This window comes from Aedes albopictus, chromosome 2 (assembly GCF_035046485.1).
Source record: "Aedes albopictus strain Foshan chromosome 2, AalbF5, whole genome shotgun sequence".
NCBI classification, from domain to species: domain Eukaryota; kingdom Metazoa; phylum Arthropoda; class Insecta; order Diptera; family Culicidae; genus Aedes; species Aedes albopictus.
In genome coordinates this window covers 248,604,007-248,621,826 of record NC_085137.1, presented here as the reverse complement: position 1 = coordinate 248,621,826, position 17,820 = coordinate 248,604,007, and the positions used below count along the sequence as shown (strand labels likewise).

Below are 17,820 nucleotides of genomic sequence, written 5' to 3'. Positions count from 1 at the left end.
TCAGTAGTGCCATTTACACCTATCAATAAGTTGATTCAACCAAGAGATTCAATCTTTCCTTCAACTTCATCAAGAAACACAATTTGATGGAAATATTGCTAAATGTATTGCTTGCATTTTTATTGCGGAGAAGATGGATGATAATGTTGAATCTTGATATAAATACTGATCAACCTGCAAAAGCGAGGATTGAGGTTGATGTTCATATCCTCAATATTTCCCCTCCGAAAGATTGATCCAACCACCACTATTGCGAATCTTTTCTGAAATCCGCATACCGGCCAACAACTCGTGCGCCGACAGCCCATGCGCCGGGCTGTGCGCCATACAAAATGTAAATAAACAAGTGTCAAAATGGTTCGCGCCAAGAGCTCTATCTCTCTTAGGGTTCGGTTCCATTTTTGTCTAAAACATTGAACTTCCTTATGTTTGGAAATAATGTACAACAGAGATATTATTGACGGTAACAACGCTTGTACTTCATTAAACCACTGATTAACAGTGATTTGGCTAGTGAAAAACTTGGCGCATAGGCAATCGGCGCGCAAATTGAGCACTGGTGTGCGGATTTGAGTTAATCGTCGCAAAGTGCCCAACACACATTATACCCTGGCGCGCAACATAGAGGTGGAAGAGAAACTTGTCGAAATGCTAAAAATTCTCGAGAAACTCAATATCATCCAATCCATCAAGATCATCCAAGTCCGTCAAACTTTCCCCTCAAGTTGTTTCATTCGATCAATCCAGCAGGGTAAAATACAGTCACTATATACACAGTCTGGCGGACTGTCACTTTCGACCGGAGCCAATCGAGCATGACGTCACGGTGTAGCATTTATCGGTGTGGACACTATGACGTCATGCTCGATTGGCTCCGGTCGAAAGTGACAGTCCGCCAGACTGTGTATATAGTGACTGTAGGGTAAAAGAGTCAGCGGATTGAGCGAAGACCATTCCATCAGTGAGGAAGAGATAGCAATTCACCAACGTTCAGCGCGTGGCTCACGGCGTTCATGGTGGCCAGTTCAATTGAATTTTATGGAATGCTTTGAAAGCAAATTTCTAGAAATAAAGTGTCACGTTTTTGCATTGTAAATATTATAAAGACTTGATCATTGAGAAAGTGCCAATTTCGATGCTTCGCTTGCTTATTCAGTTCCATTAATTATTATGAAAAAAATAATATTTTGATAATTTTGGTCATTTACCAAGCCATATTCGATTTTTTTTGTAAGCATTCATAAACTCTTATTTAGTGGACCCAATATTTCGGATAAATATGATGAATTGGTAAATAGTGGATCTGTTTACCACAGACAAACAGACCTAACACTCTGATGTTTTGCAACGTACACCGATTTAACGGTCTATTTGAAAATTTGATAGTTGGCCAACTGACCACCCGTGGCGCTCGCATCGTTTTTGCTCGAGTTTGACGTTGCCCACTACCGCCACCTAGTTAATGGTCGGCCAAACTCAGTCCTTTTAGCATTGGGCGAACATGTTTCCGTGACTATGATTTGATTCGGAAAATGTTCGAAGTGTTACGTCTGTTTGTCTGTGTATTTACTAATTCATCATGCTATTTTTCCTAATGTCTTGAGAAGGTTTATGTGTCTTAATTTCTAACACAAGTTATGAACTTCTACCGTTGAACCAAAATATTTCATACAAAATGGAGCTTAAACAATAAGTATAACAGTTACGTTCGAACAAGATTTAATATTTGCTAATGTCATAGTGAATATGTAAAGGAGTATAGGTTTGGAAAACAAAGACTGCCATATTGATTTGTTTGTTTCGCTCATTATTGAAAATGTTTGCTTTATCCGTTATTATTGAAACAGGTTTCTCTATAGCTAGATTGATTACTAAACGATAATTAAATTATATGATTTGAGAGTGACTGCGGGTATTTTTGGCAGTTTTTCTATCTTTGCCATAAGTGTTTTTTGTCGTCCAAATTCCTTGAAACCTATTTGTATACAGTTTGATTGGCAAAGATGTGACGTCAACTTTAAGTTTATCAGGCTTTAGATAACACCCCATGACGAAGAGAAAAAGCGGTCGAAAATATACTGAGTTTCCCTATATCGTTCTAGCATTTTATGCTGAAGGCTCTAGAAAATCGCATATGCGCATAAATTAAAGATGTGATATAAAACATCATAAACCAATGTTAAATATTAAACATTATTTCTAAATAATCTAATGAAAATTTATGATACGCAACTTACTTGTGCTTGAAAATGTTTATTTTGCAACGCTTTCTTGTTTCCTTTATTCCACCATTCCATCAATTATTTCTTTCTCAAGGATTATTGATGGAATCACGAGGATCAAACCAAGTATCAATCCAATATCTTCGACATTACCCCTTTGCAGAGAGATGGATCTAGCCGAGGTTCGAGCAGAGAGAAAATCTCCCGGCAGTATGAGAGATGTTAATGCATAAAGAGAAAAAAAAAACAAGTGTCCGTGCATACGTACACAGCTCGCAAAGCAAAGCCTTTTATTGAATCAATGCGTCGTCGTCGGTGGGTGCGGGGTTGGTTTTCAGTCCTACCGATCCCAATGCCAATAATGCGGAAGATAATGTATACACCGCATTTCTGTCAAATTGTATTTTTTTTAAATAAATTTTCTATTCACATTAATTCTTCTTCTAAGCTTGAACATTATTACATATTCAAACACTCCCGATCAAAAGTTTAGGGTCACTCTCTCAAATACATGTCATTTTTTTAGGATCATATCTCCGCCTATTTGCGTCCGATTTCAAAATCCTAGATCTCATTCAAAAGATAATATTGTGCGTTTAGCACTAAATTGATTTCCGAAAAAACTTCATTGACTTCCGCTGCCTTTCCTATGCGTTAAACATATCGTCGGAAGTAGTGCGCTGTACAGTAAATCTGATTTTCTATACAGCGCACTACTTCCGACGTTATGTTTAACGCATAGGAAAGGCAGCGGAAGTCAATGAAGTTTTTTCGGAAATCAATTTAGTGCTAAACGCACAATATGTCAAAGAAACTTTGGATTTAAATGGAAAAAAAAAAACAAAAATGTTTGTATGTAAACTTAAGTTTTCTAAAAAAATGAATAAAAACTTATGGCAGCGTCGCTGGAAATTGGGTCGACATAATTTTATGATGAGAGCGGTAATATAACCTATTTTCTATCAGCTTTCAATCGCTTTTTACCGAACTTAACTAAAAAATCTTGAAAAAAAGTTTTAAGTAAATTAAATCTTGTTGACATTGACCAAAAGTTTGTGGTCACCCCTCAAAATGATGTATCGGCCAAAAGTTTGCGATCACTTTCGTAAAACATAAAAAAGTGATTTGTTGATATCTTTGCCATCTTTCATTCATTTTTAATTCTGCTTGGCTTATTTGAAACATAACAAATGGTACTTACTACATAGACATTGAACCACACATATTTTTTTTAAATTTAGATTCTAAAACATAACGTAAAATTGCCTTATTTTTTGCAATGTGGTGAAATGTGTTAACTTCACATAACATTTTTATATATAAAAATCGTTGAATACGTTAATTTAGTTAATTTTCTTTGAAATGATCCAAAACAAATTGAAATTGAACTAAAGATAACGAAGATATCACCAAATCACTTGTTTTACGACTCCAAACTTTTGGCTGATACATCATATTGAGGAGTGGTGACCCCAAACTTTTGGTCAATAGCATCAAGAGGTAATTTATTTAATAACTTTTTTTCTGGATTTTTTAGCCAAGTTTGGCAAAAAGCAGTTGAAAGCTAATAGAAAATAGGTTATATTATGTACCGCTCTCATCATAAAATTTTGTGGACCCATTTTCCAGCGACACTGCCGTAAGTTCATGTTTATTTATTAGAACATTTGGCAACTTTGGGTTAAGTTTACATTCAAACATTTTTGTGAATGTTTCACCTGAGTCATGTTCAAAGTTACTTTGACTTATTATCTTTTGAATGAGACCTATGGTTTTGAAATCGGGCACAAATTGGCGGAGATATGGGCCTAAAAATGACATGTTTTTGAGAGGGTGACCCTAAACTTTTGATCAGGAGTGTATTGTACATATGTTTTTTTTACGAAAAGTTTTTGGACAGCCCATGGGAAAATTACAAAATTACTACTGAAAGGTGTTTTTATTTGGTGAATTCAATGCAGCTTATATTTACATCTGAAAAACTTCGGTGAAGTCACCAGACAGACAAACAGGCTATCTGTGTTATTTCCAGCAACTGCTGCATTCGGTTGTCCTAGAGTGACACATTTTTTTCTACATTCTAAAAAATCAAAATTTTCAACGTCTGTTATCTGTGATTTTTTTCATAAAATGCTGTGTCTGGTTGTTTAAGGTTGTCACTGGTTTTTATTTCCAGTAACTGCTGCATTCGGTTGCCTAAGAGTGACAGATTTTTTTCTGCGATAAAAGAATCATTTTTTTCAACGTCTGTGATTTTTTTCATCAAATGCTGTGTCTGGTTATCTAAGGTTATCACTGGTTTTGTTTTCTGCATCTGATAGTAAAGAAGAATTGAAGTGTCAAATATTAAAAATAAATCAAAATTTTCAACGTTTGTTGTCTGTGATTTTTTGCATAAAATGCTGTGTCTAGTTGTCTAAGGTTGTCACTGATTTTGTTTTCTGCATCTGCAAAAAAAATTCAACGGCTGTTGTCTGTGATTTTTTTTTTTCATCAAATGCTGTGTCTGGTTATCTAAGAATGTCACTGATTTTATTTTCTGCATCTGATAGTAGAAACGAATTGAAGTGTCAAATATAAAAAAAATCTAAATTTTCAACGTCTGTTGTCTGTGATTTTTTTCATCAAATGCTGTGTCTGGTTGTCTAAGGTTATCGCTGATTTTGTTCTGTGCAAGGAATTGAAATGCCAATTTTTTTTTTGTGAGAATTCCCCCGCGTGCTGCGTCTGCTTGACTAGTCACCGGACAGACAAACAGGGCTATTATATATATGTGTGATGTGTGATGTGTGATGTGTGATTTAAAAAAAAATGGCAACACGGCAGAATGTTCTGCAATAATGATGCTCTCGTTCACGCGCTGCTGCATTGAAAGGTTGATCTGGAGGGGAAATATTGAACCAATCATTTGATCCATGGAATAATTTGACCCATGGTTTGAGCAAACTTCGAGAGGATTGATGTAACAATTTTGAAGGTGGGGAAATATTGTAGATAAAATTGAAGTAAAATGCGCTATGGAGGGGAAATATTGCTGCGTGGTTGATCAAACAGAAGATAGGGGAAAAGTTGAATGATTCATATCAATCTATTTTCGAACAATAGTGCCATTTACACTTATCAATAAGTTGATTCAACCAAGAGGTTCAATCTTTCCTTCAACTTCATCAAGAAACACAATTTGATGGAAATATTGCTAAATGTATTGCTTGCATTTTTATTGCGGAGAAGATGGATGATAATGTTGAATCTTGATATAAATACTGATCAACCTGCAAAAGCGAGGATTGAGGTTGATGTTCATATCCTCAATATTTCCCCTCCGAAAGATTGATCCAACCACCACTATCATCCAGTCCATCAAGATCATTCAAGTCCGTCAAACTTTCCCCTCAAGTTGTTTCATTCGATCAATCCAGCAGGGTAAAAGAGTCAGCAGATTGAGCGAAGACCATTCCATCAGTGAGGAAGAGATAGCAATTCACCAACGTTCTGCGCGTGGTTCACGGCGTTCATGGTGGCCAGTTCAATTGAATTTCATGGAATGCTTTGAAAGCAAATTTCTAGAAATAAAGTGTCACGTTTTTGCATTGTAAATATTATAAAGACTTGATCATTGAGAAAGTGCCAACTTCGATGCTTCGCTTGCTTATTCAGTTCCATTAATTATTATGAAAAAATAATATTTTGATAATTTTGGTAATTTACCAAGCCATATTCGATTTTTTTTGTAAGCATTCATAAACTCTTATTTATTGAACCCAATATTTCGGATAAATATGATGAATTGGTAAATAGTGGATCTATTTACTAATTCATCATGCTATTTTTCCTAATGTCTTGAGAAGTTTTATGTGTCTTAATTTCTAACACAAGTTATGAACTTCTACCGTTGAATCAAAATATTTCATACAAAATGGAGCTTAAACAATAAGTATAACAGTTACGTTCGAACAAGTTTTAATTTTTGCTAATGTCATAGTGAATATGTAAAGGAGTATAGGTTTGGAAAACAAAGACTGATAAGAGAGGTTATTGCCATATTGATTTGTTTGTTTCGCTCATTATTGAAAATGTTTACTTTATCCGTTATTATTAAAATAGGTTTCTCTATAGCTAGATTGATTACTAAACGATAATTAAATTATATGATTTGAGAGTGACTGCGGGTATTTTTGGCAGTTTTTCTCTCTTTGCCATAAGGGTTTTCTGTCGTCCAAATTCCTTGAAACCTATTTGTATACAGTTTGATTGGCAAAGATGTGACGCCAACTTTAAGTTTATCAGGCTTTAGATAACACCCCATGACGAAGAGAAAAAGCTGTCGAAAATATACTGAGTTTCCCTATATCGTTCTAGCATTTTATGCTGAAAGCACTAGAAAATCGCATATGCGCATAAATTAAAGATGTGATATAAAACATCATAAACCAATGTTAAATATTAAACATTATTTCTAAATAATCTAATGAAAATTTACGATACGCAACTTCCTTGTGCTTGAACATGTTTATTTGGCAGCGCTTTCTCGTTTCTGTTATTCCATCATTCCATCAATTATTTCTTTCTCAAGGATTATTGATGGAATCACGAGGATCAAACCAAGTATCAATCCAATATCTTCGACATTACCCCTTTGCCGAGGTTCGAGCAGAGAGAAAATCTCCCAGCAGTATGAGAGAAGTTAATGCATAAAGAGAGAGAAAAAAAACAAGTGTCTGTGCATGCTCAGCAAACGTACACAGCTCGCAAAAAGCCTTTTATTAAATCAATGCGTCGTCGTCGGTGAGTGCGGGGTTGGTTTTCAGTCTTACCGATCCCAATGCCAATAATGCGGAAGATAATGTATACAATGCATTTCTGTCAAAATTGTATTTTTTCAAATCTATTTATTATTCTATTCACATTAATTCTTCTTCTAAGCTTGAACATTATTACATATTCAAACATACACTCCCGATCAAAAGTTTAGGGTCACTCTCTCAAATACATGTCATTTTTTTAGGACCATATCTCCGCCTATTTGCGTCTGATTTCAAAATCCTCCTCATTCAAAAGATAATATGTCAAAGAAACTTTGGATTTAAATGGAAAAAATACAAAAATGTTTGTATGTAAACTTAAGTTTTCTAAAAAAATTAATAAAAACTTATGGCAGCGTCGCTGGAAATTGGGTCGACATAATTTTATGATGAGAGCGGTAATATAACCTATTTTCTATCAGCTTTCAATCGCTTTTAACCGAACTTAGCTAAAAAATCTTGAAAAAAAGTTTTAAGTAAATTAAATCTTGATGTCATTGACCAAAAGTTTGTGGTCACCCCTCAAAATGATGTATCGGCCAAAAGTTTGCGATCACTTTCGTAAAACATAAAAAAGTGATTCGTTCATATCTTTGCCATCTTTCATTCATTTTTAATTCTGCTTGGCTTATTTGAAACATAACAAGTGGTACTTACTACATAGACATTGAACCACACATATTTTTTTAAATTTAGATTCTAAAACATAATGTAAAATTGCCTTATTTTTTGCAATGTGGTGAAATGTGTTAACTTCACATAACATTTTTATATATAAAAATCAATGAATACGTTAATTTAGTTAATTTTCTTTGAAATGATCCAAAACAAATTGAAATTGAACTAAAGATAAACGAAGATATCACCAAATCACTTGTTTTACGACTCCAAACTTTTGGCTGATACATCATATTGAGGAGTGGTGACCCCAAACTTTTGGTCAATAGCATCAAGAGGTAATTTATTTAATAACTTTTTTTTCTAGATTTTTTAGCCAAATTTGGCAAAAAGCAGTTGAAAGCTAATAGAAAATAGGTTATATTATGTACCGCTTTCATCATAAAATTTTGTGGACCCATTTTCCAGCGACACTGCCGTAAGTTCATGTTTATTTATTAGAACATTTGGCAACTTTGGGTTAAGTTTACATGCAAACATTTTTATGAAAGTTTCACCTGAATCATGTTCAAAGTTACTTTCACGGTGCTTCATTTACCGTTATTATAAAAAAAAATAGACCATCAAAACCTGAAACGCCATTCTCTTTCTTCATCATTCCTACACCTCTGGGCAAATTTAAAAAAAAATCGTTAGACGAAATTTTGAGTTACGCCCTTTTAAAGGGCCTAACCCCTAAAAAATCAGAGTTTCTATAGAAAAACATCATATTTCGTAACAGAAGCATGTTTCTGCCATCAAAATTTGAAACGCCAATCTCTTTCTTTATCATTTCTACACCTCTGGACAAATTTTTAAAATAATCGTTAGGCGAACTTTTGAGTTACGCCCTTTTAAAGGGCCTAACCCCTAAAAAATGAGGGTTTCTATAGAAAAACATCATATTTCATAACAGAAGCATGTTTCTGCCAACAAAATATGAAACGCCAGTCTCTTTCTTTATTATTTCTACACCTCTGGACAAATTTTTAAAATAATCGTTAGACGAAATTTTGAGTTACGCCCTTTTAAAGGGCCTAACCCCTAAAAAATCTGAGTTTCTATAGAAAAACATCATATGTCATAACAGAAGCATGTTTGTGCCATCAAAATTTGAAACGCCAATCTCTTTCTTTATCATTCCTACACCTCTGGATAAATTTTTGAAATAATCGTTGGACGAAATTTTGAGTTACGCCCTTTTAAAGGGCCTTACTCCTAAAAAAAATTGGGGTTTCTATAGAATACCATCATATTTCATAACAGAAGTATGCTTCAAAGTCCAAAATAATGAACAGTATCATTAATAATGCTACAATTTGATACTATGCACTAATATTGAATGCATTGTGTATAAAAATTAGCCATAACGCCAGTATAAGTGAAGTATTCTTTAACCTGTAGGATACGGACGTTGTTGGCTTCATTTACTATCATACTTACTTACTTACCGGTCAGGCTAAGGCCGGGGTGGCCTCTGCTGTACATAGTAGCCGCCTCCATTCCACTCGGTCCATGGCTGTTTGTCTCCAGTTCCGCACTCTGCGTAGGGTCCGCAGATCGTCCTCCACTTGGTCGACCCACCTAGCTCGCTGCGCTCCACGTCTTCTTGTACCGGTCGGATGACTCTCGAGAACCATTTTAGTCGGGTTGCTATCCGACATCCTGATGACGTGACCCGCCCACCGTAGCCTCCCGATTTTCGCGGTATGGACGATGGTTGGTTCTCTTAGCAGCTGATGCAGCTCGTGGTTCATTCGCCTTCTCCAAGTCCCGTCTTCCATCTGCACTCCGCCGTAGATGGTACGCAACACCTTCCGTTCGAAAACTCCAAGGGCGCGTTGGTCCTCTGCACGTAGGGTCCATGTTTCGTGCCCATAGAGGACGACCGGTCTAATCAACGTTTTGTAGATGGTTAACTTCGTGTTACGGCGAACTTTATTCGATCGTAGAGTTCTGCGGAGTCCAAAGTAGGCACGATTTCCTGCCACAATGCGCCTCTGAATTTCTCTGCTGGTGTCGTTGTCGTCGGTCACCAGTGAGCCCAAGTACACGAATTCTTCAACCGCCTCGATTTCATCACCGTCGATATGAATTCGGGGTGGCGGGCGCGGTGATTCCTCCCTGGAGCCCTTTGCCATCATGTACTTTGTCTTCGACACATTAATGACTAATCCGATTCGCCTGGCTTCTCTCTTTAGTCGGATGTACGTTTCCGCCATCGTCTCAAATTTACGAGCAATAATATCAATATCATCGGCGAAACCAAGCAGCTGAACGGACTTCGTGAAAATCGTCCCACTCGTGTTTATCCCCGCTCTTCTTATTACACCCTCCAAAGCAATGTTGAACAGCAAGCACGAAAGACCATCTCCTTGCCGTAACCCTCTGCGAGATTCGAAGGGACTCGAGAGTGTCCCTGATACTCGAACTACGCACATTCATTTACTATCATAGCCACACTATATACAATGAAAAACATAAACGACAGTTCATTTACTTTTTCATTTATATAGTTAATGTACACCCATAAACTGAATTTCAAAAATAATGTTGGTCAAATTCTCCAGTTACGTCCATTTGAAGGTCATAAGTACTTATAGTGGGATTATTATAAAACTTAGTTTCATTTGATCACGTTTATTCTTCGGTAACGTAGTTTAGCAGTTAAATATAGAACTATCATTACAATTGATCATCTCAATCCTTAGTTTTGTATGTTTATTAGTTTAAAACAGCATTCACCAAAAAATCTAACGAATGGGATAGGCACATGCCATCACTTGTTTTGTCTTTAAAAAAGCAATACAAAAAACTTACGTCCCACGCTATGAATGGCAGTTGATACAAACATGATTGCTTCCTACATGTTTGAAAATACTTCCCTTATATTAGCGTAATGGCCAATTTGTATACAAACATCAATACAAATAGCCAATATTAGCGCATAGTATCAAATTGTAGCATTATTAATGATACGTTTTATTATTTGGGACTTCGAGGCATGCTTTTGTTATGAAATATGTTTTTCTATAGAAACCCTCATTTTTTAGGGGTTAGGCCCTTTAAAAGGGCGTAACTCAAAAGTTCGCCTAACGATTATTTTAAAAATTTGTCCAGAGGTGTAGAAATGATAAAGAAAGAGATTGGCGTTTCAAATTTTGATGGCAGAAACATGCTTCTGTTACGAAATATGATGTTTTTCTATAGAAACTCTGATTTTTTAGGGGTTAGGCCCTTTAAAAGGGCGTAACTCAAAATTTCGTCTAACGATTTTTTTAAAAATTTGCCCAGAGGTGTAGGAATGATGAAGAAAGAGAATGGCGTTTCAGGTTTTGATGGTCTATTTTTTTGATAATAACGGTAAATGAAGCACCGTGACTTTGACTTATTATCTTTTGAATGAGACCTATGGTTTTGAAATCGGGCGCAAATTGGCGGAGATATGGGCCTAAAAAATGACATGTTTTTGAGGGGGTGACCCCAAACTTTTGATCAGGAGTGTATTGTACATATGTTTTTTTTTTATTACGAAAAGTTTTTGGACAGCCCATGGGAAAATTACAAAATTACTACTGAAAGGTGTTTTTATTCGGTGAATTCAATGCAGCTTATATTTACATCTGAAAAACTTCGGTGAAGTCACCAGACTAACAAACAGGCTATCTGTGTTATTTCCAGCAACTGCTGCATTCGGTTGTCCTAGAGTGACACATTTTTTTTCTACATTCTAAAAAATCAAAATTTTCAACGTCTGTTGTCTGTGATTTTTTTCATAAAATGCTGTGTCTGGTTGTTTAAGGTTGTTACTGGTTTTTATTTCCAGTAACTGCTGCATTCGGTTGCCTAAGAGTGACAGATTTTTTTTTGCGATAAAAGAATCAATTTTTTCAACGTCTATGATTTTTTTCATCAAATGCTGTGTCTGGTTATCTAAGGTTATCACTGGTTTTGTTTTCTGCATCTGATAGTAAAAAAGAATTGAGGTGTCAAATATTTAAAAAGATCAAAATTTTCAACGTCTGTTGTCTGTGATTTTTTCATCAAATGCTGTGTCTGGTTGTCTAAGGTTGTCACTGGTTTTGTTTTCTGCATCTGATAGTAAAAAAGAATAGGGTCCTAAAATAAAAAATATTTCCCCGGTTTTGCTGCATAACACGAAAGAGCATGCTTTTCTGATCTCAATGGTAATTTTTCCGAACTTAAACAATAGCAGAATAGTTAATAAACTTGAAAATAAAATAATGATGAGCAGGTCTTGTTTGACATTCGAGGTCAACCTTGACGTAGCGAAAGTGAAACGGCGGGTTGCAAAAGATACCACATTGGCTCACTTTTGACAATAAATGTTCCTGTTTGACATACACGGTAAACAAAATTTACCCAAAATTTAGTGCTAAACAAGGAGTGTTGCAAAAATTATTAAAAATTTTGAAAATATATTTTATGCAATACAGGGTCATAATTTATATTTTATACTACTCATTTCAGTATCATTATGACCAACTTTTCCGTACCGGTTCATAATGCAACTGAAATGAGTTGCATAATGGAAAATAGTTGCATAATATTCATAATGCAACTCATTTGAGTTGCATTATGAACATTATGCAACTCAAATGAGTTGCATTATGAAAAAAATCATTGCATAAAATTTTGTATGAAACTCGTTGCAAAACTAGATTTTTTCAGCACTCTTCGTATTTATCCAACTCGGCAAGCCCCGTTGGATAAATGTAAGACTCGTGCTGAAAAAATCAACTTTTTGCAACTCATCACATAAATAACTATTATGGGCTTTACCTAATAGGAATACTTAAAAAATGAGTAAACATGTCGTTTTAATCAATGCTTGATCGAATCATGCCGAAATTGAGATAGGCCTTTAGGAGCCTATTGAAGTGTCAAATATTAAAAATAAATCAAAATTTTCAACGTCTGTTATCTGTGATTTTTTGCATAAAATGCTGTGTCTAGTTGTCTAAAGTTGTCACTGATTTTGTTTTCTGCATCTGCAAAAAAAAATTCAACGGCTGTTGTCTGTGATTTTTTTTTTCATCAAATGCTGTGTCTGGTTGTCTAAGGTTGTCGCTGATTTTGTTCTGTGCATCTGATAGTGGAAAGGAATTGAAATGCCATTTTTTTTGTGAGAATTTCCCCGCGTGCTGCGTCTGGTTGGCTAATCACCGAACAGACAAACAGGGCTATTATATATATGTATGATGATTTAAAAAAAATGGCAACACGGAAGAATGTTCACGCGCTGCTGCATTGAAAGGTTGATCTGGAGGGGAAATATTGAACCAATCATTTGATCCATGGAATAATTTGACCCATGGTTTGAGCAATCTTCGAGAGGATTGATGTAACAATTTTGAAGGTGGGGAAATATTGTAGAGAAAATTGAAGTAAAATGCGCTATGGAGGGGAAATATTGCTGCGTGGTTGATCAAACGGAAGATAGGGGAAAAGTTGAATGATTGATATCAATCTATTTTTGAACAATAATATACATTCAATGTTTCCATAAAACGGTCAACTATTGATCAATATATGCATCGTGTGACTGGCGCTAATAATATACATTCAATGTTTCCATAAAACGGTCAACTATTGATCAATATACAGTAGACGTTCGATAAGTGCAACATGTTTACGTTTCACTTACCGAATGAAATTCGATAACTGCAACAACTGACAGACGTCACATTACTGTCAGTTGCTGCAGAATGCAACCAATGTGCATACGAAAAACATCGCATTGCAACAAAAGTGCATGTGAAAAACATCGCATCGCTGTTGACATTTCATTTTGACGGATAGCGGTGCGATAACCGCAAAATTGTTGCACTTAGCGGACTTGCAGTTAAAAAGCATTGCAGTTAAAGCGTTTGCACCGAGCGAACGTCTACTGTATGCATCGTGTGACTGGCGCTAGTGATTTGAGCTTCAATTTTCACAACACTCTTACCTCTCTACTGGTTGCTGTTCTTTGATTTCGTCCTCGGATGATTTGATCAACTCCACGCCTTTGGGTCCCATCCGGAAGCAGCCCAGGGGCAGTTCGATTTGAACCTCTCCCAGTAGCATCGGTTCCAGCTGAAGACAGCCGCGCATACCGTCATCAGTTGGGAGCAGTTCCTTGAAGCGGGCGCACATTTGAGCCAGCCGGGCAAACATGCTCAGACAGGTGGGCGCCGGATCGGGACCTTTGACCCGTTGGCTGTGCAGGACACTATCACCGTAGGAAACATTGAGAGCAATGCCTTCCTCCGCCGAAAAATACTTTAGTCGAACGCAACCTATGAGGGGGGAAATGGGGATTATATGAAGTTGTTTGTTAGGGCGGGATTTGGAATGTTTGTACGACAAACCTGGACCACCAAGATCGATGTAAGTCATATTGAAATCTATGCAGCAAATACACGAAGGACCGTTGCAGAGACAATTGCTGGGGCCGATTTCTTCCTCCTTTGCTTCGGCATCGGTTGTAAGTGAGAGATAATCTGCGAATAAATGGAGAACCGACACGGTATTAATTTATATGGGGGTCAATTAAATTAAAGAGAAAGCATTTATAAATGGGGTACCGTGAGGTGCACATATTTCGCGCACTCAAGATTCCTCAAAGTTTGATAAACGCCAAAATATATCAAGGTAAACTATAAGGTATATCAAATTAAATTAATTGGTTATAGTACTGACACCATAGTTCCCAACAGACGCGCCAATTTGGTCAAATTATTGGGGGGACAAAACCTGGTTTTTTATTTTAACTTATTTAATGTTAGGATTTCTCCAGGAATTTACTACAATGAATTTTGTAGGTTATCTCAGGTAGGAGGTTTTCCGAGAAACACTACTAGAAAAGTACAATACTGAACATTTTTTTTAGTTCTTATTTTTGTGTAGGGTGCGGGCACCGGTTTTGGCCAGTCTAAGGGAAATCATTTTTATAAAAATAACCAATAATCCAATGAAAACTACCAATGTGTCAAATGAAAGGTTTCGATCTACACTTTATTAGAAAAATGCAGAAATCAGGCTAATACTTGATTTTTGTATTAAAAGTGGCACTGGCCAAAATAGAAACCTTGCCGCAGTTTTGGACATATTCTCAGCTTTGGTTTCTATTTTGGCCAATCACGTGTATTTCTTATGGGAGTGGCCAAATTAGAAGCACCCTGGCCAAAATAGATATAGGGTAGAAGCTTCAGTTTTGGCCAGCCCGGAGTTTCGGCCATAGTGCGGTATTCAGCCTGTAACGATTCTAAATTGGCATAAACTTATTTTTTACTAGTGGATTCTAAAAACGGTGGGCTGCAAAACGGTGAGTCGATAAGGAGAGCGTCCAACATAGCTCTGGTCCTCACAAGTTCCTACCTCATGCTTCCACGGGTCAAACGATGACAAAGACCGCCAGCTAAGAGTTGTGTGCTTAGCTGGTAGTGCAGCCTGGGCACTGTTGTCCTTCTGACTTCAGCTAGATTGAGGAGGTACGTCCCGAGCGTCTGTTCACCAAGGAGGTGCGGCTCAAACAGCGTCTGTTCTGGCATCCAGCGGCTGAGTATGAAATGCTGTATTGCGTCAGCTATACCTAAGAAGGCAGCCCCTTCAACGCAATGTAGGCAGCGCGGCCCCGGTAAGGTAGCCTGCTGAAAACCTTCAAACACCCAGAAAAGCAATAGTAGAGTAAACGGATTGATTCAACGGCAACAGACCCGGCAACGAATAAAGGACAACGATTGGAAAGTCGGATCTTGGAACGTGAGAACTTTGAATGAACCCGCACGTGTTGGGCTCCTGGCTCGTGAACTGCAGAATGTCGGCGTTAATGTGGCTGCTATCCAGGAGATACGCTGGCCCAAAACTGGAGAACGCGAATTCCGAGCGGTGGATCCCATCGCCAACACTTCATTCAAGTACCACATCTACTACAGCGGCGGCGATAAGGCAGAACGCGGAGTTGGCTTTATAGTGATCGGGAAGCAGATGAAGCGAGTTATTCGGTGGAAGCCGATAAGCGACCGAATCTGTGTGTTGAGGATGAAGGGCAAGTTCTTCAACTACAGCCTGATCAGCATCTATGCGCCAACGAACGACAAACCCGATGACATGAAGGATGAGTTCTATGAGAGCCTTGATAAGGCCTACGGAGAGTGCCCAAAACAAGATGTCAAAATAGTCATCGGAGATGCAAATGCGCAGATCGGCAGAGAAAGTTTCTTTCGGCCTGTCATTGGAACGGAAAGCCTTCATTCTGTTACCAACGATAATGGTCTGCGCCTTGTGACATTCGCTGCTGCTAGAGGGATGGCAATCAGCAGTACCTACTTCGCACGTAAGAATATCCGAAAACACACCTGGCGACACCCGAGTGGTGACACTTGCTCCCAGATAGACCACGTGCTGGTCGACGGGCGACATTTCTCGGACGTCATAGATGTGAGGTCCTACAGAGGCCCGAACATCGACTCGGATCATTATCTTGTGGCCGCTAAAATTCGGGCGCGATTATCCAGCGTCACGAGTTCAAGAAACAACAGGACGATGCGTTTCAATATCCAGCGCTTGTCAGCCGAAGGGGTACTGTGCAGCATACCATCAGAAGCTAGACGAGAGGATAGGAGAGACCAACGGATCTGGAGATATCAACAGCTTATGGAGAAGTATCCACGAAGCAGTGACAACAACAGCGCAAGAGGTGATTGGTACCGCTCAGCGACGCCAACGTAATGGTTGGTTTGACGAGGACTGCCAACGAGCGACGAACGAAAAGAATGCCGCCAGAAGTCGAATGCTAGTGGCCGGTACCCGGCAGAACAGAGAGCGGTACAGGGTTGCAAGAGCAGAAGAGAAACGAATCCACCGCAGGAAAAAACGGCAACACGAAGAGAGTGTTATTGCTGAAGCGCAGGAAAGTATGGACAGGAACGATATGCGGAGATTTTATGCAACTGTCAATGGCGCGCGGCACAAGACTGCGCCAGTGCCCGCCATGTGCAATGACCGGGAAGGAAATTTGCTGACAGACAAAACAATGGTGGCAGCCAGGTGGAAGGAGCACTTCGAAGATTTGTTGAATGGTAGCAGCGAAGGAGCACCCAGGAACAGGATTAACATAATGGATGACAGTCAAGCAGTGGAACCACCAACACTGGATGAGGTTAAAAAGGCCCTTAAGGAGCTGAAAAACAGCAAGGCTGCTGGGAAGGACGAGATCCCGGTCGAACTTCTTAAGCACGGAAGCGAGCAGCTACATCAATCAATCCATCAGATTATTATAAAGATTTGGGAGGATGAAGAATTGCCCACCAGTTGGTTGGATGGCCTCATATGCCCAATCTACAAGAAAGGGCACAGACTGGAGTGTGCCAATTACAGAGGGATTACCCTTTTAAATTCGGCGTATAAGATACTGTCGCGTGTCCTGTTCAACAGACTGCGACCTCTTGAGGAGTCCTTCGTCGGCGAATACCAGGCTGGTTTTCGTGAGGGCCGATCAACGACGGATCAAATGTTTACCCTGCGGACGATCCTAGATAAATTTCGGGAATATAACTTGCAGACTAGGCCCATATAGCCGAGGCGGTAAACGCACGGGTATTCAGCATGACCATGCTGAGGGTGACGGGTTCGATTCCCGGTCGGTCCAGGATCTTTTCGTAAAGGAAATTTCCTTGACTTCCTTGGGCATAGAGTATCTTCGTGCCTGCCACACGATATACGCATGCAAAATGGTCATTGGCAGAGGAAGCTCTCAGTTAATAACTGTGGAAGTGCTCAAAGAACACTAAGCTGAGAAGCAGGCTTTGTCCCAGTGAGGACGTTACGCCAAGAAGAAGGAGAAGAACTTGCAGACTCACCATCTGTTCATTGATTTTAAATCAGCGTACGATTCAGTGAAAAGAAATGAGCTTTGGCAGATAATGTCAGAACATGGTTTTCCGGCGAAACTAATTAGGCTGATACGCGCAACGCTGGATGGATCAAAATCAAGTATTCGGATCGCGGACGAAGTGTCTACGTCGTTTGTGACCTTGGATGGATTGAAGCAGGGGGATGCTCTTTCAAATTTATTGTTCAACATTGCACTCGAAGGAGCGATTAGGAGGTCAGGCGTGCAGAGGAATGGCTCT

The 17,820-nt window shown here is 38.4% G+C and overlaps 2 protein-coding genes across 3 annotated transcripts in view; one reads left to right on the top strand and one right to left on the bottom strand.

Annotated features, from left to right (window-relative positions):
* Positions 1-17,820, top strand: part of LOC134288002 (craniofacial development protein 2-like) — a 366,803-nt gene that overhangs the window by 8,851 nt on the left and 340,132 nt on the right. The gene's annotated exons all lie outside the window — the stretch shown is intronic.
* Positions 1-17,820, bottom strand: part of LOC109424312 (uncharacterized) — a 47,502-nt gene that overhangs the window by 597 nt on the left and 29,085 nt on the right. For both annotated transcript variants that reach the window (XM_062851487.1, XM_029859091.2), the window contains exons 2-3: positions 14,056-14,187; positions 13,653-13,983 (exon numbers count right to left, since the gene is read on the bottom strand). In XM_062851487.1, coding sequence (XP_062707471.1) covers positions 13,653-13,983; positions 14,056-14,187 — 463 coding nt within the window. The remainder of the gene's footprint in view (positions 1-13,652; positions 13,984-14,055; positions 14,188-17,820) is intronic.